At 49.9% G+C, this 26,617-nt stretch overlaps 8 protein-coding genes across 8 annotated transcripts; 5 read left to right on the top strand and 3 right to left on the bottom strand.

The window, feature by feature from the left end:
* Positions 1-110: 110 nt before the first annotated feature.
* On the top strand, positions 111-3,649 carry N7455_012062 (uncharacterized protein; the record flags this gene model as incomplete). Its single annotated transcript, XM_065606808.1, has 6 exons — positions 111-923; positions 976-1,688; positions 1,784-1,938; positions 1,993-2,073; positions 2,134-3,024; positions 3,159-3,649. The coding sequence occupies 6 exons, from the start codon at positions 111-113 to the stop codon at positions 3,647-3,649; spliced, it is 3,144 nt and encodes a 1,047-aa protein (XP_065459974.1).
* Positions 3,650-4,095: 446 nt separating this feature from the next.
* Positions 4,096-5,851, bottom strand: N7455_012061 (kynurenine--oxoglutarate transaminase; the record flags this gene model as incomplete). The annotated part of the gene is made up of 9 exons (XM_040960831.2): positions 4,096-4,386; positions 4,462-4,885; positions 4,935-4,948; positions 5,000-5,153; positions 5,210-5,282; positions 5,345-5,450; positions 5,505-5,589; positions 5,657-5,725; positions 5,778-5,851. 9 exons carry the CDS (start codon positions 5,849-5,851, stop codon positions 4,096-4,098), a joined length of 1,290 nt encoding a protein of 429 aa, XP_040808698.2.
* Positions 5,852-6,327: 476 nt separating this feature from the next.
* On the top strand, positions 6,328-7,947 carry N7455_012060 (ssDNA-dependent ATPase MGS1; the record flags this gene model as incomplete). Its single annotated transcript, XM_040960843.2, has 1 exon — positions 6,328-7,947. The coding sequence occupies one exon, from the start codon at positions 6,328-6,330 to the stop codon at positions 7,945-7,947; it is 1,620 nt and encodes a 539-aa protein (XP_040808712.2).
* Positions 7,948-8,448: 501 nt separating this feature from the next.
* On the top strand, positions 8,449-10,539 carry N7455_012059 (uncharacterized protein; the record flags this gene model as incomplete). Its single annotated transcript, XM_040960818.2, has 2 exons — positions 8,449-8,562; positions 8,659-10,539. 2 exons carry the CDS (start codon positions 8,449-8,451, stop codon positions 10,537-10,539), a joined length of 1,995 nt encoding a protein of 664 aa, XP_040808731.2.
* A 471-nt stretch (positions 10,540-11,010) lies between these two features.
* Positions 11,011-11,992, top strand: cdc31 (putative cell division control protein Cdc31; the record flags this gene model as incomplete). The annotated part of the gene is made up of 2 exons (XM_065606807.1): positions 11,011-11,292; positions 11,465-11,992. 2 exons carry the CDS (start codon positions 11,011-11,013, stop codon positions 11,990-11,992), a joined length of 810 nt encoding a protein of 269 aa, XP_065459973.1.
* A 605-nt stretch (positions 11,993-12,597) lies between these two features.
* Positions 12,598-17,558, bottom strand: admB (uncharacterized protein; the record flags this gene model as incomplete). Its single annotated transcript, XM_040960857.2, has 3 exons — positions 12,598-14,960; positions 15,917-17,465; positions 17,514-17,558. 3 exons carry the CDS (start codon positions 17,556-17,558, stop codon positions 12,598-12,600), a joined length of 3,957 nt encoding a protein of 1,318 aa, XP_040808687.2.
* Positions 17,559-18,881: 1,323 nt separating this feature from the next.
* Positions 18,882-19,859, top strand: N7455_012056 (uncharacterized protein; the record flags this gene model as incomplete). The annotated part of the gene is made up of 1 exon (XM_040960826.2): positions 18,882-19,859. The coding sequence occupies one exon, from the start codon at positions 18,882-18,884 to the stop codon at positions 19,857-19,859; it is 978 nt and encodes a 325-aa protein (XP_040808736.2).
* An 879-nt stretch (positions 19,860-20,738) lies between these two features.
* On the bottom strand, positions 20,739-24,668 carry N7455_012055 (C2 domain protein; the record flags this gene model as incomplete). Its single annotated transcript, XM_040960825.2, has 5 exons — positions 20,739-22,178; positions 22,240-23,727; positions 23,784-24,158; positions 24,215-24,250; positions 24,303-24,668. The coding sequence occupies 5 exons, from the start codon at positions 24,666-24,668 to the stop codon at positions 20,739-20,741; spliced, it is 3,705 nt and encodes a 1,234-aa protein (XP_040808732.2).
* Between the last annotated feature and the right edge of the window lie 1,949 nt (positions 24,669-26,617).

The following is a 26,617-nucleotide window of genomic DNA, read 5'->3' as shown; positions in this document are numbered from 1 at the left end:
AAATCAAATACCTCTTTCTTATTTCCACTCGGTATGTCTTCCAACTCTGAAGAAAGGCATAACTCGATGGAGAGTCACTAACAATCCAACAGTTCACCACATCATCCGAAATGCCTACCGTCTTGAGCAAGTTTGCCGATGGTAATGTTCTCCCGCATGACCCCCAACCTGCGTCTGAACAGAGACCCGACGTAAAGTCGGAAGTACACACCCAGCTACCCAGCTCCGATGAGCTCAAAGCTCAGCTATGCCTTGAAAAGGCTCAGTCCTCCGCCACAAAGCAGTACACAACTCGCAGAACGCGAGTGCCAGAACTGCTTAACCCTGTTTCGACCAGTTCTGAGATGGCGCTGCCCGAATCAAGCCAATCCGCAGAGGAACAACCCGGCATGACTCAGTCCAAGTCAGATGATTGGGATGATAAAAAGGCTGGGCTCACTCTGGGCAATGGCCAGTTGAGGCTGAAGATTGAGAACTGGCAGACCCCAGCCCCGACATTTACCGTGGAGAACAATCCCAAGGGCAACCCCAAGGGCAACCTTCAGGGGGCTGTTGAAGGTCCAAGATTGGTATATATTGACTTCACGATTCCCACCAATCACCCAGGTGGCATTCCGGGGACCATGCAATCGATTGAAGCACTCTTCATGTTTCCACAGAAGATTGGCATGAGAAACATCGAGCCAGGTTGTGCAGCGGCTGATCGAGAGTCAAATAATCCAAAGAGAGAGAGCCATTACATCGACTGGACATCCCGCCGGGACACATGCGGCTGCCGAGTAAACTGGATGAAGGCGAAAGAAAAATCGCCAATCATCAAGTTCAAGTTCGTCAGTAGACGGAATGCTAGACGCCAGGAGCAGATGATAGCCACCGTTGATGAGCGTGACCCGTTTTATCAGATGATTTCTGAAAAGGACCCTGTCAGTATACAAACTTCACCATTATTCTTGGAATTTAACTAACATATCATAGAACACTTACGGCCAATACATGGCACTTCCGGTCCGGATTTGGCTGCGCATTCAATGTATGATTGCAGAGACTGGCGACGCTGGCGACAGCAAACTGTTTGGAAAGTTGATTGCCGATCACAATCCCCCTTTTCGAAGGAAGAATAAAGGGAGAATGGCATCAAAGAACATGCCAAACAGAGCCCAAGAATCTTCCACAGCTGAAGAAGGAAGTTCTAAGGACGAAAAGTCCGATGCGTCAGTTGTGCCAAGCACGCGGCAGTCAGTGTTAGGGCAAGAACATACGATGGAGTTAATGGGAAGTCAAGAGTTGACCGAGGAAGAGTTGCTTCATGAAGAGTCTCCACATGAAGAGTCGACCGAGAAAGGGTTGACCAAGAGAGTTTCTACGCTCACTATTGATACCCAGAAGAGCAACAAAAGGTCAAAGGGCAAGGGTAAGCGTAAGGGCAAGCGCATGTCTGGTTTGTCTGGCTCCGACTCAGGAAAGAAGGACGCAGACCACGTCACCGGTCACAGCACAGACTATGTTACAGACCAACGTGACGACCAACATGGTGACAACCGGCGTGTTGACTTACTTTCGGGGGTGCAGGACATCGCTCGACAGGATGTCCCGACTGAGCAGCAGCTTGCGGCAGTTGCTGGCCAACAAACAGTCAATGCCCCCCGATCCCCTACCACCCCCATCACCTCCAATGACTTGACTGCCCCGTTTTCTCCATCATTCGAGACGGCCCGAACCCACCTCTCCCCCCACTCCCCCTCCCCTCATCCTCACTTTCATCTTTCTTCACACCTATGAGCAGCCCATGGAAGAAAGAGGATGAGGGGGAAGGGGGAGTGCAAGTGGAAGAAAGTGAGCCAGCAGAGACTTCAGATGAGCTGTGCTTTACTCCGCGGGGGGATGAGGTAGGGCTTCGGTGTCCTGTCTCGGACAACAGGGACGAGGTGTGGTTTTCTGGTAAGTTACTTACTCTTGATATCGTTATTGATGCAGCTGCTAATTATTATTTAGACCCTGAAGAGTACCTTGGCGGCCACGAGGCGCAGGAGCCAGTCTTGTGTCGAAGTCAGTCTTTTGATGTGGCCAGTCTAGGTATGCAATCGCATTTTACTTGGGTTCTGCTTTGAATAAATGCTAACAAAAAAATTACAGGGCTCTTTAGGGACCAGGAAACCGCATCCTCGTCCCCAACAGCCGACCCTCGATCGCCCTCCCGTGCCTCTTCCGCCTTACCTACCACAGATTCGGCTGGATTTGGGACAGATGCTCCCAGTTCAGATGGCGCCGTTCAGTCAGGTGACCAAAGTCCAGCCGAGTCTAGCCGGTGTGGCAGGAAGAGTGTATACAAACAGAGGAAGCATGACAAACGGATGCGCAGGAAGTTGATAAAGCGTCAGCAAGAGCGCAGCGCGGACACCGAGCGCACCGTTTCAAGTGCTTCCTCTCAGGGCGATGGAGTGGAAGGTCGTTCTCCGTCTCCACCCGAGTCGTTCGAGGATGATGAACCGACTCCCACAGCCAAGCAGTTCGGCAACATCGGAGCCCCAGCCCCTGAAGCACAAATGGACTTCCCCACACTCGGCATTGTCTGCGAGGAGAAAGACTGCCAAGTCCTCTGTGTTTTGGGGGATGGGGTATCCGTTGTTTGCCCTAACTGCGGACCGTTTTCCTTGGTCCGCTACTGCGGCAAGCACCACCTGTGGGGGGATGCCAAGAGGCACTGGCTGAATTGCACGACGCAGCCAGTCCTGGAGCAGCACTTGGCCGGTTTGATTCCGTACGACGATCTCGTGGGTCCACCAATGCTTCCCAGCCTTCACCAGTGGGACAGCCCTGAGCGCCATCGTCAGGCGCTGTGGTTCAGCTCCGCCCGCGACCGAGGTGATTACTTTGTGTTTGCGGAGCTGGACACCCCGGTAAATGCTGCGGACGCTCCAGCCAGTCACGCAGGGCGTGAATGTTCACCTCGAATCGCACAATGTGTGCGATTCGAGGACAAAGAGAAGGACCGGTTCCGCCGGTGCCTGGCAATTTGTCTCTTCGGTAAGTTTATATCACTTTCACTTTCTTGACACTTCCAGCTTCATTTCACTTTCAGTTCCCTTGCACTTTGATATCTTACAACCCTCACAATTTCCTACCTTTTAGATCATATGCTAATACTTCTTCTCTTCCAGCGGCGGTTGAACATCCAGCCCTCGTGGACTATCTTTACCGGCTTGTCCGGGACTGGATGCGGGCTCACAACATGTGGGCCAGTGACAAGGACATGGACAGCATGTTGCGCCGCCAGATGGGACTCGAGATGGGTGGCACCATCGATAAGAGCCGTCTTGGCTTGCGGCATGCTTGTGAGACGGAGTGGGTCGGTGCTGACCGGCGCCACTGCGAGGATCTGACCTGCGCAAGCGAGCGTCGCCCCACGTTGCTCGGTAACCACCGTATGGGGTTGGGCTTCCGGAGAGTGTGCGAAGCCCTCGAATCCAACTATTGGATTCTGAGGGCGCACCGAGCCACCCATCCTTCGGTGAGCGACGTGGTGGCTCGCACGTGCGGGGCAGGTTTCTCGGAGGTCCTTTCAATGGACCGGCGGTTATTCTGCCGTGGCGTCGGTTGGGACGGGGCGGGAACGGGCCCCATGGAGTTGGAGATGCCGTGGCCAGGGTAGGGAGCCGTCCCCTCCCTAGCCCTAATTCTTTGTACCGGGGTCCTGGACCTGGGGTGGCTGGTTTGGAGAGAGATATCATCAGTGCGAATTCGGTGGATGCCCCCCAGGTCCAGGATGCCCATTTATGTATTACGTTTTCGGTGGTGGCGGCGGTTTGGAGGGGAAGTTGATCGCCCCCTCCTTTGTTCATAGAAACAAAGACCGTCGCGTGGTTGTGCGCTTGTCCTACTGTGCCTGGTTCATTGTTTTTAGGTGCTGTAAGTTACATAGCAGTAGCTGTACATGAGTATACTGGTAGATTAATCATGCAAAGGAATATGGATATAAGGAGAATTGGGGTTTGTTACACATATCTTGCATCTTTATATCCAATTTTCTATTGGCATCGTAACACTTCTATGTATATCTTGTCACTTCTCACACATAACAGCCCTGTATATCTTTCTTTACTGGGTGATATACTTCTTCAGACCTCTCAAGCGCTCCTTGGCAGTCTCAAGGACATCATCGTCCTTGCACACCGCAAAGCGGAGATAATCCTCAGCGATGTGGGTGTTGGCATCAGTGTAGAATTCAGTGGGAGGGATAGCAGCTACGCCAACTTCCTGGATGAGGAACCAGCAGAGCTTGAAATCACGAGGACGGCTAGCAACATGGGGCGGGAAGGGATAGTCAGCCGGGAGCTTTACAGAGGCCATGTTGACAAGCACAAAGTATCCACCCTCAGGATCAGAATACTGTAGAGATTGATGTCAGCAAGATCAATATATGACAAAGTAGATTTGATAGTTGGGGGTTTAGTAATCACGTACCGGGATACCAAGCTCATCAAAGACCTCGCAGAACCGCTCAATTTTACCCTTCATGTCTGTGCGGCTCTCGTCCCAGAAGCCCTCTTTCTCGGCCTGCTCGAAAGCAACAGCAGCAGCTTCCTGGAGAGGAGACACACTGCTGTAACAGATACGGGTGTGTGCACCAGCCACGTACTTGATCAGGTGTTCGGGGCCGATGAGGTACCCAACACGCCAACCAGTGGCGTAGAAGGCCTTGCCGGCAGAGCCCACGGTCAAAGTGCGCTCGTACAGCTCTGGGGACAGAGTAGCGATTCTAGTGTAGGGAACGTAGAAGAGGCGGTCGTAGACTTCATCAGATAAGATGATAAGGTTGTACTTGATGCACAGTTCACCGATGCGCTCGAGCTCCTCGCGCGAGAAGACCTTGCCAACAGGGTTGTGCCTAATATACTGTTAGTTGAGACCCCATTTGTCTAATCAAGGCTGCTTACGGTGAGTTCAAGACCTGCTACAGTTAGCTTAAATATCCATTGAAATCTTGGGGTTGTATGCTTACAATCATCTTTGTCTTAGAGTTCATGGCACCCTCGAGCTCCTCAAAGTTAATAGTCCACTCCGATGCAGGAGAGGTCTTGGTGGCACCATCCTTGGGCGGGTGGAGAGGAACATAGCGGATAGTACCGCCGGGCATCTCAATGTTGCTAATATATCTATTCCAAATGAATTAGTATCGCCTCAATCCTCCCGCAATATCGGAGCTGCTTACTGGTCAAAGAAGGGCTCGAAGATAATGACCTCATCACCATCCTCGATGAAGCCCATGAAGGCACTGAGCATGCCTTTTTGGGTCACTTGTCAGCGCCAAATGTCCATTTATGTATAAATTATACTGATATCTCACCTTCATTTGCGCCAGTTGTGATCGAGACCTCGGTCTCGGGGTTTATCTTCTTGCCAAAGAAGGGGGAGTAAGCATCCGCGATAGCCTGTCTGAGGCGGGGGCGACCCTATATTGTATGAGCACTTGTGTAACCATGCGCACATTCGTTGGCGTCCTCTACCTTTGTCGGAGAGTATTGGTTGCATTCCACTCGGTCGAGCGCATCCTTCGCAGCGTCAAGAGCGAACTTGGGAGGGTTATAACCACTGCGCAGAAAATTGCTCGTCAATTCCCATCTCTTGGAGTAATTGGGGGTCAAAATGGGTGACTCACAAGAACCCTTGGCCCATGTTCACAATCGGCTGAACTGGCGAAGCTGCGGCGGCTTCATTGACGATTGACCTTGAATTCAAATTAGTATATATTTCCCAACTTGTTTCCCGGAACTGCATACCAGACATCCTGGCGCTGTCCTGCCACCCGCTTGGCGGGGCGAAATGGATCGGGTCGCGAAGCTGTAGCCGACATCGCTCTTGCGCTGTAACCAGGTCGTAATGTCAAAGGGGCGGAAGGTAGGGTTATAGACCTGCAATTCCGTGATTGAGCGAGTATATTGCGATAAGAGCGGGAGAACATGAGTAATGAAGAAAGTAAGAAGAGGAAGGTCAATATATGGAGGAGTTAGATTTCCCCACCATGGCGTGCTCCGCATTCGGCTCTGACGGCCCTCGGGACTTAGACCAGCTTGTTTTTTTTTATTTTGTTCGGGTCATTCGGAGATTATATAATACTCATATGTACTTATATCTACATATTGACATATAATTTGTACATCTAGGTAGTAGATTCCGTTGTTTGCTCATTTTCAGGCATCAAGGCTTGTTACTTACTAATTAACGCGTTGAACGCGTCGCACCCGCGGGTGGACGTTATCATTTCTACGTTTACCTCACCTTGAAGTTTTTGAGTAACTTAGTGAATGACCAGATCATTCTCCGGTCATCATGGTTTCCTGCCCAATATGCGAAAAATCTGTCTCCCAATTGAAGATCAATGACCACATCGACTCCGGCTGCCAGAGCTTCGTTGAAGAACCGTCGTCATCTCCAGGAGAACCGACTTCCTCCCAGAAGGGACCCGTCCCTAGCATGTTCCAACCTCCGTCCGCGCGCAAAGCTTCTGCCCAATCGAACATCTCCAAGGAGTCACCGTCTCGTCCTACCACGACCCCACGCGCTCTCAACGGCAAGCGATCATTTATTGAGGAAGACGAATCTACACAGGAGCGAGATGGACCAAAGCAACAAAAGGTTGACTCCAAAGAGCCACAAGCAAAACGTCCGAAGATCAACGCCTTCCACAAAGCAGCACCTCTAGCGGAGCGTATGCGACCTAAAACCCTGGAGGAAGTATGCGGCCAAGAACTTGTCGGATCGAACGGCATCCTGCGCGGACTCATCGAACAAGACAGAGTACCGAGTATGATACTGTGGGGCAGCGCGGGGACAGGGAAAACGACAATCGCTCGAGTCATTTCGTCACTGGTGGGCAGCAGATTCGTGGAAATCAACAGCACCAGCAGCGGCGTGGCAGAGTGCAAAAAGATATTTGCCGAAGCTCGTAGTGAGCTGGGGCTCACTGGGAGAAAAACGATTATCTTCTGTGATGAGATCCACCGATTCTCCAAGTCACAACAGGATGTTTTCTTGGGCCCGGTCGAGAGCGGCCAGGTCACACTCATCGGTGCCACAACCGAGAACCCGTCGTTCAAGGTCCAAAATGCACTGCTCTCACGATGCCGGACATTTACTCTTGCGAAGCTCACCGATGAGGATATCACTTCGATCCTTCATCGTGCTCTCCGGGTTGAAGGCCCAAGTTATTCGCCCTCCGAACTAGTGGACGAAGAGCTGGTTCAGTATCTCGCCAGGTTCGCTGATGGAGATGCTCGGACTTCGCTGAATTTGTTGGAGCTAGCCATGGATCTGTCAAAAAGGCCTGGAATGGACAAAGAGGATCTAAAACGATCTCTGACCAAGACGCTCGTGTATGACCGTGCTGGAGATCAGCATTATGACACGATCTCTGCCTTTCACAAGTCAATTCGAGGAAGTGACCCAGATGCAGCGCTCTACTACCTTGCTCGCATGATCCAGTCGGGTGAAGACCCCCTGTATATATCTCGACGGCTGATCGTTGTCGCTTCCGAAGACATTGGCCTGGCCGACAACACCATGTTGTCACTTGCTATATCGACACATTCAGCCGTTGAGAAGATTGGACTCCCAGAAGCACGAATCAATCTGGCACATGCTACCGTTGCGATGGCGCTGTCGAAAAAGAGTACTCGCGCGTACCGTGGCTTGAATAACGTCTCTGCCGCCTTGAACGAGCCAGGAATTGCGGGCTTGGCCATTCCTGTTCATTTGAGGAATGCGCCAACTAAGCTCATGAAGGAGCTGGGCTATGGTGCAGAGTACAAGTACAACCCAAACTATGTCGACGGCAAGGTCCAGCAGGATTACCTACCAGAGCAACTCCTCGGTCGTACCTTCCTGGAGGACTTGGATCTGGGTACGCAGAAAGACCGTGATTTGCACAGTATTTCATATCAAAGAAATTGATTGTCTTCACTGTTTGATCATGTCTTTCTTCTTATACACTACGTCCAGGGGGAAATATGACATGGCAGCATTCCTACTTCCACCGCCCCCGAACCACGGAAACTCCGTACACTAGGTGAACCTTATACCTAACGATGCGCTTTACCGGATTAGGAACCGGCCTCATGGGCCTGGTCGTGCCTGCTTCGCCTCAAGTGACGCCGTTGTGCCTCGCTATGATGTCGAAGCTTCAGCCAAGCTTTGGCCTGGTTATAGACGGTGCTACTAGTCCGCTTTAGGCAACTTTCGAGGTGCCCAGGTGTATCTACTTCTTCCATCTTTACTTCGCATTCCTCATTCTTCACATTATCTACCTTCGCAAAGGATCGACAACTTGTTCAAGCACAGAGAGTCAGTCTGCTATTAGGCTCTGCCCTAGGCCCCTCCTTTCGCTCTCGCTCCTTGCCTGAACATCTTTCAAAATCTCGATCATTCCCATTCCTCTCGTTCATCCTCGAAGCCATGATAGCACAAGCTTCTGCTACACGGCACCAGCCGTCTCCATTCTCTCCTTATCCGAACCGTGGGCGTAAATGTGCGCCACATGCACCGCATACACCGGGCTCCATCTATCTTGTGAGTTCGACCTATCTCTCATATTGCCCTCCTATGTCCCTGTGGTCCTCGTTTTAGGCTTGCGTGTCTCGTGAATTCTTGATACTGACTATCCAGTCTCCCATGTCTTCACCCGCATCAACCATGCCTTACTTTTCCGATCCCAATATGGAACATGCAATGCCACAGACGTGGCAACTGTCATCGACGACATCCATGACACATGAGACCCAGCCCATAGATCCAGACATACTTCAAATGGTCAACGAACTCAACGATGACCCAACAGGCAGCCAGCCTCATGAGCTTGGTAGTCCACCCCAGGATCTGGGTATTATTGGCGGCCCAGTTCGTTTTCATTCGATTATGACGCCTTCCACATTCGAAGATCAACTACAAAACGACCAACTACAAAGCTCCCTATCTCCTGGAAGCTCGAAATCTCAACCCTCAACATGGCCTTCCAGCGCCAATGATTCTTGGTCATCCGCCTCGCCCGAAGATGATTCTGGTGAAACCCAGCCATATGCTGGGCCAGTACGTCCATCTCCGTCTCTCAAAGAGCTTTATCCCGATGGCTTTATCTTCTGGGATCCGGCGGACCCTGCGAAGTCTGACAAAATCCACGAAAAGATTCCCCTTACTCAGGCCGAACTTCGGCGACAGAGAGAAGATACCGCTGCACTTAAGAGAGCTGGTGGCTCATGTATGGTGTGCTATCGGGCCAAGAAGAAGTGTGGAACAACTACACCATGTCCTCCATGCTCTTCTAAGGGTAACCGAATCTGCTTTCGAAGTTGGGGAGATCTGTGCCTGATTGGGCCGCCTACGGGGAACTCTCTTACTATCCTTAGTTTCCCATCCCAAGAGGCGAAAGATAATTTACAACGAATGAGTGAGGAGGTCTTCAATCGCATGGATGCCTTCAAAGCGGTTGTCAATATCCGCAAAACATATGGCGGAAACTGCACTGCATGGAATTGGACAGTAACGGGGTCCAGTATCACACTATCGAGTAAAGCAGAGTGTCCTCTCGATGATTTTCTTACTGGGGTTACCAGTGCCCTCACCCTCGTGGATCTGGTCAAATTTGGAGATCTATACAAACACAGCGAACTCGTCTGGACTGCACTCGGAATGGTGAAGTTGTTTATGGCCATCCAAGGCTTGGCGGAAGCTCGAATCCGTACGTCCTGGTTTGAAAGTACCACCGGGCGCCTCGTCTTATTTTATATTTTGATTCTCTCTTTTCGGAAGCTCGCACAAACGTCCCAGGACTTTTGCCCTGGTTTGTACATTGCTCTGTGTGGGAAGGCCAAGCAGAACAACAGGGAAAACCGGTCACGGAAAGAAAATGTGATCGATCCCGCTTGGATCGCGGCAGCATTATATTACCGAGTTGTATGCGGCTTGCAAGATCTTCAAAAGAACGCAGCCGTTGCGAGAATATTTGGCTCCTTTAGCTGTTATCTGACTGGTGTCCGCGAAAAACTCGAAGATATCCTGCGCAATGTGTCCCCCAAACACGGGGCTATAGGCAAATCCTCCTGTAGGGCGTTTCTTGAGGATGTAGTTCCCAACCTCCCGTCATCTCCAGATGTGGATATGGCGTTCTGGCTCGCAGACTCTGAGGAAATGTCGTCTTCTGTTTTTCGCCGGCAAGACAGTCCCTTTTCGCCACCCGCCTGCCAAATGCAAGCGTTCTTGGCTGATCATTTCCCTCGGCCGGGGCATATGGTGAATCATGTTGAGCCGCACGATGGGGTCTTCCAATCATCGGCGAGTTCTCACAATACGATTACCCAAGAACACGATCCATTTGATGACATGCCCTTTACCGATCAAATTGAACCCTTTGACTCGAATGGTCTGTTGATCCTCAGTAACGACTATGACAATCCATTCGATCCAATGGCTACGAGCTTTGTTGATACGATGCCACTTGATACTACAATGCCACTTTATGGCAATTTCCGACAATCCCTGTACAATTGTTGAAGGCTTTCACACCAACATTCGCTCACCACTATTGCTTTTTGTTACAAATTATCCATGGGAGGAACATATGACACTCGTTTGAAGAAAGACGTTAGCTGCTGGACAGGACGTGAAGTTTTTTTTATGGATTGGGATAGACGTCTAATTGCTTGTGGTTAGCACCAGGTGGTGCTATGTCTAGAAGTTCGCTCACTCGCTCACTCTTCTAGTACAATATAATCAAATTGACTTTTGAATTATCGAAAAGTAACCAAAAGTAGTACATAATTTGGATGATGTCTATAATCTGTAACAAAACCAAAACAGCAAGGCGTTGTCATTCCGCCCGCGTCTGGGCGCGTCTCCAGAATCCTCCCACCGCCAAACACCTCCATCTCTCCACGCATTCTCATGGGCTACGAGCCCCTCCCCAATCAATGCTGAAGAACTCTTGATCCAGCCATCTAATTAAACCTGAACACGCCATTCACCATGGCCTCTGGCCAACCCTTCGCGTCGCGCTCTTACGCCGGCACGAAACTCCCAGAACGCTCGGTAAACACGAACGCAATGCCCTTCAGCGCCTCATCATTCTCACGGCATCGCGGTCTGGGAAACGCCAACCAAGGCGACTTCAACGGGCCCGATGCCCAAAAGCAGATGCAACAGTCTGCGCCCACGCCCGCAACAAACGCGCAGTCCCATGGTCCAGCGCAGGACGCGAATCCGTTGAACAGACTCACGGAAGAGCAGAGGGAAGAGATTAACGAAGCTGTAAGGGATACCCCGATCCATCTATGAAATTACAATTTTCCCCAATTACCATACCCTCCTGCAACCCCCCACCTCTCCCTCTTTCTCCTCTCTCACACACACATTTCCCTCGACGAGTGAAAAGAAAACGAAAAACACAACCCCAAACCAACCCCCATCCAAAATCCCCCAGCTAACCAAACCACCTCACCAAAAGTTCACCCTCTTCGATCTAGACCGCGACCGCCACTTAGACTACCACGAACTCCGCGTCGCCTTCCGCGCCCTGGGCTTCACCCTCAGCAAACAAGAACTAATCTCCCTTCTAACGACCTACGGCGTCCCCCGTCCACAAGTGCAACAACAACAACAAGCCGCCGGTAACCAACATGGCCCCGGTCAACCGCTCACCTCAAACAAAGGCCCTGTCTCGAACCCGCAACACCCGTCCAACCTGCTCATGCCGCTCTCGTCCTTCCAGGCTGTCACGGCGCTGAAGATTCTCGAGCGGGACCCGCGCGACGAGATCCTGCGTGCGTTCGAGCTGTTCGATGAAGGCGCTAAGGGTTTTATTGATCTTGAGGACTTGAGACGTGTTGCGAGGGAATTGGGGGAGACTGGGCTTGAGGAGGAGGAGCTTAGGGCTATGATTGAGGAGTTTGATCTTGAGGGTGTTGGTGGTGTTACGAGGGAGGCTTTTGTTGGGATTTGTTGGCAATGAGTTGATAAATAAGCCAGGTGGGATCACTTGGTCATCCTTGTTGGGGATTGGATAGGTTTGGTCTCTCTAGGAGACTAAGACTTGACTGAGAGTTGATTGTTTGTTGTGCATGGGGTTTTTTTCCTCGGTGTTGGGATTTGAGTTACTTTTCTTGTGTCTGTTTTTCGTTTTACTTATGCTTGTTTTGGGAGTAAGTGTCTCTTTTTGTGTTTATTTTGGGTTAAAATCATACTTCAAATGGATATTCATTCCTCTATACGATATCTACATCTACATCTACATGCTGAGCAGAGCATACTTGCAAAATGGAGATGCGGTATCAATTCATAGCCCAAAGGGCCTCAACGTATCTACTCACGAAAAATGCATACAAAATTCAATAAGACAGTAGCCACAAGAAAAGAAAGAAAGCCCAAAACCCCAGATCGCGGATGATAGCATATTATAAGGATCAAAGGATCGATAATACATGTAACGACATGCGCAATCATCCGCATTGACGCCGATACCCAAATCTCCCCGCAAACCCCAGAAGCACGAATGCAAATAAGATCAGGTTCAATAGAACCCATAAACTAGAATAAAATCAGAAGCAAAGGGGGTGATCATGAGTATCGTGGCGGGGGGCCAGGGGGAGGAGGCACATTCTGGTATCCGACATTCTGGTATCCGCCATTGGGAGGCATATTCTGATATCCGGCATTGCGGTATCCATGCCACTGGTCCATAGGCTGGCGGGCAGTGGGCTGGGGCCCATTGTAGCGGCGGTATGTACCAGGGGGAATAGCCTTGCGGGCCTTCCGCAGCTGTGCGCTGCGCTTGCAGCGACTATAGATACAGAAGAAGATGGCGAGTAGGATAAAGGTGCCGACACCGACACAGATACCAATAACCAGCTTCTCGTGCTGACGGATCCAGCCCAGGGCCGAGGAGCCCTTACATTGACCTGCACTGCAGCGACCGCCGGAGTCGCAGGGTGTACCGTCGAGGTAGTTCTGGTTCATACCAATACATTCCTGGGCACCGATTGAGTGTTGGAGTGAGGGTGCACCGCAGACGAGACTGCAGGAGGGACTATTTGTGTTTTCGCAGGCCCAAGTGTCGTTGGTGTTCAGCAGGGAGCCTATCACCGTTCGACACTGGTAGTCGCGACTTGTGCATTGGCCGCTGGCGCAGCTGAGTTTCTGGCTCTTGTCGCCGCAGCTGGCACCGTCGTCTTTGTATTTGTTGTCGGGACAAGAGCTCGAGGTTCCGCTGCAGGTCTCGGCGATGTCGCATTCGCCGGTGCTGGCGCGGCAGACGGTGTCGGCGGAGGCAAACTGGCATTTGCTGCAACAGCTGTCGTTCGCGTCGTCGCACACGGCACTGTCTTTGAATTTGCAGGTCTTGGCATCGCAGCAGGAGTTGTCGCTGCAGCTTTCTTCGCCGCCGCAGTCGCATTGCTCGTCGGCTTCGACGATGCCGTTGCCGCATTGACTACCGCTGATGGTCACGACGCCACGGTTGTCCGATAAACAAGAGGACTTGATGCTGTTTTTGCCAATGGCAGAGCAGATGTTGCCGACGGTACACTCCGAAAACTTGGTCATCGAGTTTTTGGCATATGGGTTCATGATGTATTCCGCATCGGCATTGCAGGTCGACGAACTCAGCGGACAGCATTGAGATGAGGCATCTAACTTATTGGTGCAGGCGTCTTGGTCGCAGTCGTGCACTGCTCCAAAGGTATGCCCAGTCTCGTGGGCAAACACCTGCCAGGAAGAACCGGAATTGCGAACTACGACGTTCGCACCGGTCACAGAGTTCTCTCCGGAGGTAACCAGGTCGGAGGAGCATAGACGACCCATCCATGAAACTCCAACCTCACTGCTTGTTGGACAGTTTGTCATCAAAGTCCAGTAGGCATTATCATCGGAATTAGATGCACGCCACTTGGAGAATTCATTCAGACGCCAGGTGACATTTCCACCATTGCAATCCACGTTCCATGGGGTAGCAGAGGAGCCCTTGTTGGAGCAGCCTGTCTCGGAGATTGTAAGATTGCGCAAACCAATGGACACATTGAAAGATTCTTCATAGAGACTTGAAGCCGTGTTAACGACGTTGATAACCCAATCCTTGGCGGCCTTTTCGGGGGTGGAGTTGGTGGCCATGAACGATTCGGTGAATTCACAATCCGTTGCAATTCCGATCAAGGCGACTTTCTTCGTTTTAGGACATCCACTGGTATCACCGATGGTCGTTTTCAGATTCACACCACCAGTGTTGCCCGAGACACCGCCAACATCAGACGAAGACTGTCGCTTGCCCAATCCGAACATCGAGTTCAACGAGGCAACACCCCACTGACCATCTGTTTCGTCCATGTCATATCCGAAAATCGAATTGGACAGATCAGCATTGTATCCGAGTTGATCCGCGCCGCAGCCTTCGGATGCGGGAAGCGACCGCTTGAGCTCGGAGTGCTTATAGTGGAACATATCGGAGTCACGGTAGATAATCATCGATTCCCCATCTCTGGGTTCGACGTCGGCATCGATCGGGCGCTTCTTGTCAAGGTAGGTCGATTGCAACTCAATGTGGTGCTTGTCATTGTTGACACTGAAAGCACCTTCAAAGAGAGGCTCTAGACCATCCCTTTTGACGGTGATTCTGGCCCAGCCCACGGGTGTCCATCTCCCCTTTCCGGATCCTACCAGGGCGCGACCTTGGAAGACTTTGTGTTCATGTCGTTGGATCGGCTCGGCACGTTTTATGGTGCCATCGGCGCCGACGTATTGCACGTAAGCGTCCTCGGCCAAGATATCATGATTGGGCTCGAGTTCTAGCTTTATGCGCTTGTCATCTTGGTGTAAGGCGAAGGTGATATCAAAATGTGACAGGTGGTCTATTTGATGTGAAGGAGTGCGAATGATGGCATTATCGATAGGCGTCACCCGTCGAATGGCCTCTGAGGCTTGTGATCGTGCTGGAGATTGTCAGCGGCTAGGCAACGGGGCTAGACAACGGGGCTAGGCAACGGGGGGGTGGCTGGGCAACGCTGGTTGTAAGTGGATATTTACCTTGTGTTTGTTGAAAGAGCGATGAAAATGCACCGATTAAGGGCAAAATAGTAGAAAACCTCATGGCAATATCTCGATCTCAGGGTCCTTTCCCCGGTCTTTGGGAGGGAATAGAGTTTCCAGGGCCCTGAGTGGCAAGGGAAATTTCAGGGTCCACCTAGGGTTTAGAGGGGTTCAAGTAGAGTGGGATATTGAAATAAAAGAGAGAGAGAATCAACGAATGACTAGAAAAGGAATACAAGACAATTCAATCAAGAAAGTGATGAAAGGGAAAGAGGTCAGAGGGATCAGATAATCCGGGCTCAGCCGTACAGGGCTTCAATGCCAAGGGCTTAGGAATCCCCAAACCAGAGGGCTTGGCAAAAAAGTGGACTGAAACAATTCCCAGTTTAATCGGCATTTTAATATAGAGCAATTGGATGACACTGGTTTACTTGGGATTCTTTAGTGGAGAGATAACCTATTTTTATTGCAACATCCAATTATACTGTCTATTACATGCTTGGCATATAAGAGGATCCATGGGCGATACACCGTTGGCATATATATATATCCAAATATGTTAAAATTGTACGGAGTACAAATCTGTACCACATAACATACACAGTCAGGGAAATAAGTTGATCGTCAGGGTCTTTGGTTGCCCTTGATTCATAGTATGTACCTGTACATCCAACACGTAAGTGGCTCAGGACCTAGGCGCTTCCAACCGCTTCGAACCTATTAAAGACCCCCCACGCTTGGCATTTAAGGCTGCCAAATAATACTCCGTAGATCCATGTCTATTTCTCAGAATGATATATCTGATGTGCCAACTGCGCAAAATGTGGAATTGACACCCCACATATAGGACACTCCTCACTCCCCAAGGGTTCATCATCATCCCAGCCATCGTCCGACTGGGACTGTATTTCAGGGGAACCTCCGGACAACCGCGGCACATCAGATGATGACTCGGGTTCCTGCACAGTCCAATCCTTAAGTACTGTCTCCTGCTGTCGAAACATCTTTCCGATATCTCGTCCACTATTTTGTTTCTGATCCCCCGCGGTCTCCACCATATTGGTAACTGCAACGTTCAACAAACTGAGGTTCCACCCAGACTTTTCAGGGTGTAATTTCCGGAACATAGACAAAACACATTCTCGGACCAGTCGCTCGGCCAATGCATCGATATTCTCATCCAAGTTGAAAATAAAGGGTGGTAGGGGCGCTGAGCGAGAGATGCGATTGTAACTGTGCGTACGCACCGTACCCAAGTCTGGCGGAGGTCTTGGCCGGGTCGATAACCGCAGAGTGCGAGGATGAGCACGCCATCTCCCTTGGGGGGCTGTATCATCACTCATATCAAGTAGGTCGGTTCTTACGCGGCGGATCAGACTTCGCGACAGCACCACTAGCTCTCGTCGTACACCCTCGAGCGTATCCAACCGCCCGTAAGAGTCCTCGATGCTGATCTGAGTGGGCACATCGCGACCCTCCAGCACCTCGGAATTATCTACACCATGGAGAATGCTCCACATGCGTATCCCGATCCCTTTCACTGAGCCTGGCCCGCCAAGGATTCTGTCCAGTAAAGGTGGGCCCATGCCAGGGGACTGGCGGACATCCTTGACCGTCACATTCTCGTCGACGCTCTCTTGCCCTATGACATGGGATTGTAGTTTCTGGGAAATGCGAGAACCAATTCCAGGAATCTTCCGGATCTCATGATCATCCAAGAACTTGGACACGTTGCTAGTATTATCTTCTGTTGTAGTATATGGCGGCAGAAGAGTTGTTTGGCCGTTGGGCTTGTGAACATTCCCGACCAATTTTGCCAATAGTTTGGAGGTTGAGATCCCGCCCGTAGCCGTGAAGCCTATTTGATGTTCCAGCTTACTCCGTATATGACCTTGTAAATGAGAGGCAACGAGCAACCTCATTTCCAACGAAGACGGATCAGTCGGAGCGACGAAGGCTTCCTCCATTGCAGGGAAGGTCGACCCCTGAAAGCGAGTCGCGTCGTAAGGAAACCCAACGGTCGGGTCCTTCCGATCAAGATGGAAATACGAATTCGCCAAGTCATTTTGATTCAACACGCCAATGTTGTAGTCAATCATTTCCGTGACGTCGAGAAAGAGCTCGTCAAAGCCGAGTTTTTCGACACGGCCGCCCCAGACCACGGAGCGAGCCAGCAAATAAAGCTCCTTGGAGGCATTTCGGAACTTGGTCAAGTCTTCACCCAGAACTATTACCACATCGGGACAGATGCGTTTGGCATCTTTGATGAGCTGCAACTTGTGCAGACCTCGCCGTCGGGCTTCGTAGTTACAGGTCACCACAATCTGCTTTTGCTGAACTGCCAAGGGAAGTGACCTTAGTTCAGGTTGCTCAACTTCGAAAACAGAGGCATAGAAACAGTCATAATCCTGGATATGGTTAGTCAAAGGATGGTACCTCGGAGTGGGGAGGGTTACCAAGTGGAGGATGATACGACTGTCGTTCCGCACTAGTGGAGTCATGAGCCTTGAGCTGATTCAGCTGTGACCATGCGAGCTCCAAGGTTGATTTTCTGGTGCCTGGCAAAGACCCCAAAGCTGAAAACAGCTGAAAACAGAAACCCCAAGGCAACTTCCAAGGAACCCATATTTGTGGCTGGTGTGTGTGGCGTCAGTGGCTTAGCGTTATTAGCCTTGCTGCCTTGCTGCCTGCGTGGAGTATAGTTCGTTAACTACAGTAACTATGTATTCTTTCAATATCAGGCAGCTCAGCTACAGGCAGCTACAGGCTATTTCAAAGTTGATTGGTTCTTCTTCCAAGGCTGCTTTCTCTCTCCTTTAGACATATCCACCCAAAGAGAGACCCGGTGCTGCCTTATCCTAGTCGATCGGTCAAGCTTTCCTCCGGCATGCCCTGCACGAAATTAAAAATGCCACCTAGGAAGATCGTCGACACCATTAGGTGGAGTTGGATGTCACACTGCCACCCCCAACAATAATAAGATGGATAGTTATAACCAGTGAATCCGGCGCAGTTTCATCTATTTTCTACCAATTATATTCTAGAAGACCCTCTTTGATGCTTGCGGCCATCACGTGTGATATACCACAGTGACAAGGGTTTAGATCGGGCTTTGATGTTGGGGACACCATATGTATCGACCAAGTATGTTGTAGACAAAGGAATAATAGAAGATACTTCAAAGTGGAATTCAACAGAGATTTCTCTACTCCCGTACACATTTTTAGTCTTTGCCACCAAAGTACGTACCCGTATAGATGTAGATCAGAGACCCAGAGACCCAGAGACCCACGGGCCCTGTTCTTTTTATAGATGAGATGTTTTTCTTTTTTTTTTTTTTTTGACTGTGATTTTTAAGAAATAAATTAAAATTGTTCTAGATGAACTATGTTAGTGTTAAATTCCGTGCTCTCCGTGTACTTCATACTCTCCATAACTCGTACCCGTGTAGATTAAATTAGAAAAAAGGTGAAAAATAGTGTGTGGATGGGTGGCGTCGATAGTTTTACACTTTTACGCATCCACTTGAGTCTGGAATGAAAATCTCTGACTCGACTGTTTTTTTAACGGAGTCCTTCGGAGTATATGGGGTACGGAGTACGGAGTATACACCCTATAGAATACATAATGTGTCAAAAGTTAAATGTTTAAGTCTTTAATCTCCCCTTGTGACATGCATCTTTCATCACTTTCATCACATCCAAGCGCTAACCTCCTCTATTCTTAGTTCCAACCCCGCCAAACACATTCCTTGACTTTTTTTTCTTGTTCTTCTCTTTGATGATACACATTTGATCCTTCTAATTCCTCTCTACATTTCCACCATGTCGTGTCTATCGCCAGATGCCACAACGACAATAACCTCCCGACCAAAACTCACCCTCCAAACCTCCGCTCTCCCTCGCACATTTGGCACTTCAACCACCGGCCTATCCTTTTCCTTCGCAGCGGCACCAACTTCATCCCCCACTATTCGAAATACTTTCAAGAACGCCTACGAAGTCGCATCCCCATCCTCCGCAACTTCCCCCACCAAATCCACCCGCTACAACAAACCAACCTCCCCCTTCATCCTCCACCCGAACAATAATCTCTTCAACCACCGAAGCCCGTATCAACTCCCCATCGGAGTGCGCAGCATTCTACGAAACTCCCCACTAGAACCCTCAACGCGCCGACGATCAGGCTCCATCTCAGCGGGCGGCAATGGCCCCAACGGCGCAGGCTCCCGTCGCGTCTTTTTCCCAGCAAAGAAACAAGTCAGCTACCGGTACCCACTGGAAGAAGAGATCCGCACAGAACGCTACACGGCGCAACATCTCGACCTCGTGACGGAGGAGGCAGTGCAAGCCGAGGCAGACACCAACGCCCAATCCCCACCTGAGACACGCCCCGCCCCCTTCCAGAACATCGAAGGCGAAAAAGAGAATTCCGATTCCAGCCCCTCGTTATCAGAGACAAGTACCTCGGATGATACCAGTGCCGATGAAGGCGTGCGCGGGTCCTCTCTCTCCAAAACCGAACGCAAAAAACGCCGCACGGTGCAGATAGAGCGACAGGTTCGCGCGGTGGCTCTGCTAGATGGCTTTGAGGCTGATGGATCCTCTACGCCGCAGACGCCTCGGCAGGGTCGGGCTAAACGTCGGAGGGAGTGGAAATGGACTCTTGGGCCTATCGATCTTGGGCCTGTCGATAAGGCCTCGAACAGTGGATCCGAAAATGTCTCATTGTTGCATGCGGCACAGGTTAATTCTGGGTCTGAGTCTCTCCGAGTATCCACCGACTTTGCGCCCGGTCATTAATTGCAACGTTCATGGTTTTATGGTTGATGCCCTTTTTAGGGGGGGGTTTTCTTTCTCGCCATTTCTTATTTTTTTCTTCTGCATAATAATGGCGATGCATATAATTTACTCACGAATCATGTTGTATAGAGGTGTTGTTTGGGTTTATCCGGTGGTTCTTCGGCGCCTATGCGCTCTTATTTTTCCCCATTGGCTATGGTTTTAGCATCTTATCTTCTATGCATTATATCCCCATGGATCCTTCCGATGTATACATATTGTATGCACTTTTCCCAATTTCATCAGGCACCGCAAAACAAAACAGCGAGTGACCGTCAAAAAGCCAAAATTCACAAATCCAATTCTTAGTCGTTTCCTACCTTTACCAGGGTCTTAGAAGTTTCTTGTTTACGATAGCGGATCTCGCCGGGTGTTTCCAGGTCACGATACATACCAAAACCTGCTTTTTGGCTCCCAAAATATCCTACGGGAAACCTTGTCCTGCACGATTGAATTGGCGATATACCCCGATATTCTTACGATTTTTTGGGAGCCCAGTCAAGATCTTCGTAGTAGTCCGACGGGATATAGGGCCCCTGTCCATAGGATCAATATCGAGGCCCAATTTATGCAGAACAGCAGCAATGCTACCAACGAGACAACCATGAGAGCCGAGTTGAAATATTAAAGACACTGAAATTGTAGTTTGAGCACCCAGAAAAGGTGTAGTAGATGTACACTTAATGTGGGTTTCGCATACAAAAGGTACATGATGGCCATGGGACGTTCAATAACTCGTCGGGGTTAAACGGTAAATAACGGATATTTATTTTATACAGTCGATTGATGCAAATGCAAAATAAAAAACGCCGAGAACAAATAGAGATAATTCATACATCGTCAAGTCTCCGTCTCAACATCTGGCTCACGACCAGTGAGACCACCAACTCCGATCTTCTTCTTCATCTTCTGGAGCGCAAACTTAGCCTCATTTTTGGCGAAAGCAGCATTCCGCGCAGGCTTCCACTGCATGAGACCACGCTGCTGTCGCTGCTCACTGTGTTTATTCGCCCTGTTTACCTGACTGGTACTCATATTGCTCTGTGCCAAAGACGAACTAGCTCCACCACTGCCACTAACCGTCGAGGGTCCCTTAGTCAAAGACTCGAGCTCGTCATCTGAGTCCGAAGTGTCGTCATCATGGTTCTCTCCGCTTTGGAAACTAGCTCGATGAGAAGAAGCTTGACCCTTGAGTGGGGGAGGTGTGTACGGGTCATGACGAGGTTGGTCCCGGCCAGGTTCAGCGACCTTGCGGCCGATGGAATCGGTGAAGGCACGCGGGTCTTGACCAAACGCACCACTCCAATCTTGGCCGTTGTTATCAATCCACCGTTGACGCTCGGCGGGCGAGGCTTGCTTCAAGATGTCCCGTCCGTCGATCAAGGACTGCTCGTGCTTTTCCTGTAATTCTGCGGGAACTTCGATGTTCACGGTGCGGGAACGCACACCCTGTGAAAGACACGCTTCCCAGGTCTCGAAGGTCTCACGGGAGTCGTTGTCAACGACGAAACGCTCGTGCGATTCGTCAATGCCCGGTGAGAACTTGCAGCGGAATTGTAGACGTCCCACTTCTGTCAAGTCTTCAAGTCCAGGTGTTTCCTTGGCCTTCCAGTTCTGCTCCGTGACGTAATTTTGTGTCAAGCGAGCACCCATCTTTGTCGTCCAGATGGGAAGGTCGATGTCTGTTTCCTCGTTATCGACAAGATGTTGGAGCCACAAAACGGCGTATGCTGCTGCGCTTCGCTTGCCCTGGTTGTGGAACTCGAACACAATCGGGGAGCGGTATCGGTGCTTCACGGGCATGCGTAGTGTGTCGCGGAAAGACTCATCGGAGGTATCGAATACCGCGTCATTGCCTTGCATGTGGCATATGTGTCGGGAGAGTTTGCCAACGCTGCCACCGGTGCGTAGCTTGATCTTAGTGTTTCGACCGTAGTCCTTTGCGAGGATAGTTTGTCCTGCAAATTCAAAGGTGCCAACATCCCAGCCAAGCATTGGAGGTGGTAACTTGGTCTCTACATGGCGGAACAAAAGAGAAATACGTATGCGTCCAAATCCAATACCACCATCGAGGGGATACCAGCGGGTCACTTGGGAGCTAGTTTGCAAGATATCGGACAGCTTGAGGGGGACCACGCCAAGAATGGGATCATGCTCGCGATAGCGTTGGTCTCGGACGGTGATGGTCACAACGGCTGAGCGCCAGTCGCGAACAAATCGTTCAGTTCCTGCGTTGAAGATAGGCTTGGAGCTCACAGCCTTTGCACGAGTGCGATAGATCTGAAACATGCTGTTAGTATCTAGAATTTGCAGGTGAGAGGATGTATCTACAGATACGTACCAGTTGATCGTTCAACAAAACCTTGCAGTAACTAGTTGGGAGTTCTTCACCCTCCTCCTCTGTGTTCTCACCGTATGGCTTTGCCGGCTCATACTCCTTGCCCTTGCGGTTCCCATCACTGCCCTTGATATTGGCAAGCTGGAGGTTGACGATCTGGTGCACAACAATGTGCACAATACCGCTAGGCCAGATTGGATCAGGTGGTGTGTGCATAACGGCATCCTCTTCTTCGTTGTTGATGGCCCCCTTTTCGTCTTCGAAAGTCGGATCGCCTTTCAGGTTTTCAGGAAGGTCTTTCTTCTTGCCATCAGTACGCAGCTCAGGGCGGAGTTTTGGTTTCCCAAAGTATCCAACTTCCCAATGCAGCTGACCGGGCATTTCACTGCCCTCATCCATACCCTGAAGCTTCGACACCTGGGGATACATTTTACTGGGATGCTGAAGCATCTCACGGATAGGTAGCTCGACCTTGCCAACAATATCATCCGCAGTGTTGCGGTCAGAGTCCCAGAGCTCAATGCTCAAGTTTTCATCGGCCTTGATCAATTCTGGTGTCACAAGAAGGGCGGTAGTCTCTTCCCAAATTGGATTGAGGTCATCCGTAATCACACGTGTACAATACATGGGCTTGCCGTACTTCGAGAAGGACAGGTTGATGTATGGATCACTGCCACCACCCTCGCTGCCGCGAGTATCCTGTTTACTCAAGCCGACGGCGCGGTGAATGCGAATCCACATCACACCCAGAGCCAAAGTATCTTTGTGGATGTCATCTCCTGTCAACATCATGCCAAGATCCATGGTCATTGACTTGGGGGCTGCGAACATCCCACACGCGGTGCTAATGGCGGAGTTGACAAAGTTGGAAATCAAGGGTAAGTTCAGGAGATTCACTCCCGTTCGAAACATTGGCATGCAGCCAGCCCTGACGTGGGGAATGCCGACCAAAGTGAAAGTCACATCCTTCATGAACGGTGCTTCGGGCATCATTTGGAAGCGCATGCGGACAGTCCCGACAAGTTCAATCAGCTCCACGAATACGGGAAATGGCACACCAAAAAAGCCTCGAACGCCTAGGTAGAAGACCAGTTGCATGTGCATATTGCGTGCTTTTGACGAGGCACTCTGGCCAGTCGGGCTTGCGTGATAGGCAAAGGAGGCTTCCATGTTGTAGTAACTTCCGCCTTCTTCAGCAGCAGCGGCTTCCTGCGGGTCCTTATTCTTTCTATTTTCCTCGTGGATGTTGTCCTTCAAGCCCTGCACATGATCGTCTGGAAGAGCTCTCATGCTCAGAATTCGGAGTGGGTTGCTACCCTGATCGATTTCTGCGATGCGAACATTCTCTACAACCTTGGGTGCAGAGACTTGCATAATATCTTCGATTGTGTCGGCCACGGGTGTCAACATCTCTGGGTTAACGAGTCCCCACATAACGGCGAGGAAACTGTTCATCCACTCGACGGATTCAGGAAGGAGATTCGCAGTGGCCTTTTGAACTGTTAATATTTCTACCCATGAACAAGATCATACATTGGGAAACTTACCATCTGGCCACGAAGCTTCTCACTGCTCCATTCCATCGCTCGACCACTGCGAATCACTTCCTGCATCCACAACCATACTCCACTCGTAACGCATGCGGCTAAGGGAATAAGGCCCCAAAGAGATCCTCCGCACATCCGTCCTAGTATGATTATGGCAATAGGTATCCCAATGCAAAGGGCCGTTGCGCGCTTTTGCAATGAATCGAGCATAGGCTGATACGAGACAGTTGGCGTGGGATGGAACAGAACATTCGTCTTCTCTCCTCGAATGGGAACATCGGAGGTTGTGCCTTCGGCAATGGGATCGGGGGGTGCGGTAATGTCTTGCTTTTCTTTATACTCTGCAAGATCTTGGTCGGCACTTGTTTGGACATCCTGGGATACATCTCAGTAATATGCCCTCCATGGACGGAATTCTATAGACAACTCACCGTGGGTTTTCCAAGATTTGCATTCGGGACCGTCAACTGCGAATGGATTAGACTCCATTCATAATTTGTTAGAGATCATCCCACATACCATTGGATTCTTTACAGCATCCATAGATGTCTCGTCTTGATCTTCAACACCGATGTCCTTGCCTGTAGTCGGGTCTGTAACGGTGTGCATCTTGGCTTCGGAGACTTCGCGTGGCTTATGAGCGACAGCATCTCCATCCTTTTGAGCTGCTTGCTCTAGTGGTGCGCCCGAGGTCTCTTGCGCTTTCGCACGTGCAGCGCTTTCTTTCTTAGCTCTTCGTTCTTCGTCTATCCTGCGATCACGTTCCTTCTTGTCGGCATCGACATGTTCCATAAAGTGACTAATGGTTGGAATGGGATTGGCACCACTCCAATGCTCCCCAACCCGCCGGTTCTGGGGAGACTTAGGCTGCTGACCTGTGGCCATCTTGGAGGTCGGTGAAGTAAAGCAAATGAATTGTCGTTCGGCTTTCTTTTTTATAAGGCTAATTGCTTCTGATTGTACAACGCTGTGGAAGACGAGTACCCCTTCTCAGCATCACCCCGAGAATAGAGAAATTGAGTGAAGAGAATTTAAGAATTGTAGAGAAACATAGGAAATTTCAAGATCGGCGGGATGATGGAAGCTTTCCCCAGAGCTACGTCATTGACCTGGGAAATGGGGCTATGACGATGATACAAGAGATCGACCACCTACCATTGATCTGTCTAATCTAGATTGCCCAATGCGCACACAAATACTGCTATCATCTCCCCACATTATCATGCCTATATTAGATTGGGCCTGGCCAGGGGTTGTTGGTTGTCCATCTCAGCGGAATCCCGGTCTTGGCATTGACAGCTCCCACTTGGTGAGTTGGCACAGCTGTCCATTGGCAATGCAAAGTAAATGCACTGAGTCTGGAACTTTGAATTTCATTCGTTGTTTCTGTTGGATTTTCTCTTATTTGCCATGGCGTGGCTACAGGCTACAGGGGTGGCTTCCAGCTGAATCCGTGTAATATAGCATATGATGTCATCGATCGTGAATAACCAATGGACTTCAATCTATCCATAGATGCATCCTGGACATTTCCTGACCGACGTTCAGCGTACATCGCATTAATTTGCCTTCATTATACCTGCATATCGGATTGAGCAGGAATTATGCTGGTGAATGAGGTTCACAATCACATATGCGGGATATCTTGCGATAATAAGTTGGATAGAGAAGTGGATTGATCGACAAGAAGCGCGTTTCAATGCTGCACTAGGTACTGGATAAAGATAATGATATGTCACGCAGCTGTAAAGACGCGTACATCGAAGTAATGATGAGCACAGGGGTCCACGGGTAGCCTGCCTACGTACGTAGGTGGTACCTAGCCTGTTACAGCGAATTATAAGGCTGATAGCTGTTTGGATCTCCCAGGTCACATGATCTCTCTTTATAATACAAAGTACATACAATCTTCACTTTCTCCCCTCTTCCATAGCTCTACAGCCTACAATATGAATATTATTATACTGCATACTTCATAATTTCATTAATAGTAGTATCTTCAACAGTAGCCATGACCCTGAGAGCCGAAGAGGCTAAAAACTAGTACTCCGTGCAGAAACCGCGTCGGCTATTTCGACTAGCTTTCCTATAATATATCCCGAGGTCTTCGGCCCAAATGAACTTAACTCAATGTGTATTAATACCTTTAGATCGAGCCCTCTGCATCTAACTTGGTATTCAAGGGCTGCCTATCGACACTTAATTTAGGCATTGGTCACGTGGTAATATCAACAGGTCAAAACTGTGATATATTGTTTCATCTACAGCATGCACCTTGGTCCCCGATAAATCAATGAGGTTTGCAACAAAACGAACACGATGCTAACCGAGGCCGAAGGATCTTAGCTCAGATCAAAGGAGAGCGGGAGGTTAGACATATATAGTGGCTGAGAGGTACCACAATTTAAAAGAGAGGTGAAATCAAAAGGGGTTGCCGGATATCCCTCGGTATGGACTATATTATAAGGGGAATCCATGGATGTAGTGAATTGAGGCTTATTTTCAAGTTATGATAGCAATCCATGGGTGCAACGGATATAAAACCCATATTTGAGATCGATGTCCATTTCTATTGGACAGATGTGGTCCACTATACGGATTACTATTGGTCGGGTCTTTTAGGCGACCATTCAGCGTGAAGCATGCATCCATATGGGGCTCGACCTCCCGAGGTCACAACATTATCGACCAAGATTTGGTGTTGAAGGTACTTCATGATCGAATTCATTCAATTGAATTCATTTGTCATGTATAATAAATGGATACTTTGCATTTCAGCCTTGGAATATAGCTCCCACCTAAAAATATGTGACCAACATCAGATGATCCCAGCA

The sequence above is a fragment of the Penicillium solitum genome, assembly GCF_028829755.1.
Source record: "Penicillium solitum strain IBT 25940 chromosome Unknown utg000009l_segment0_segment0, whole genome shotgun sequence".
In the NCBI taxonomy this organism is placed as follows: Eukaryota; Fungi; Ascomycota; class Eurotiomycetes; order Eurotiales; family Aspergillaceae; genus Penicillium; species Penicillium solitum.
This window is presented reverse-complemented; position numbering and strand designations above follow the sequence as displayed.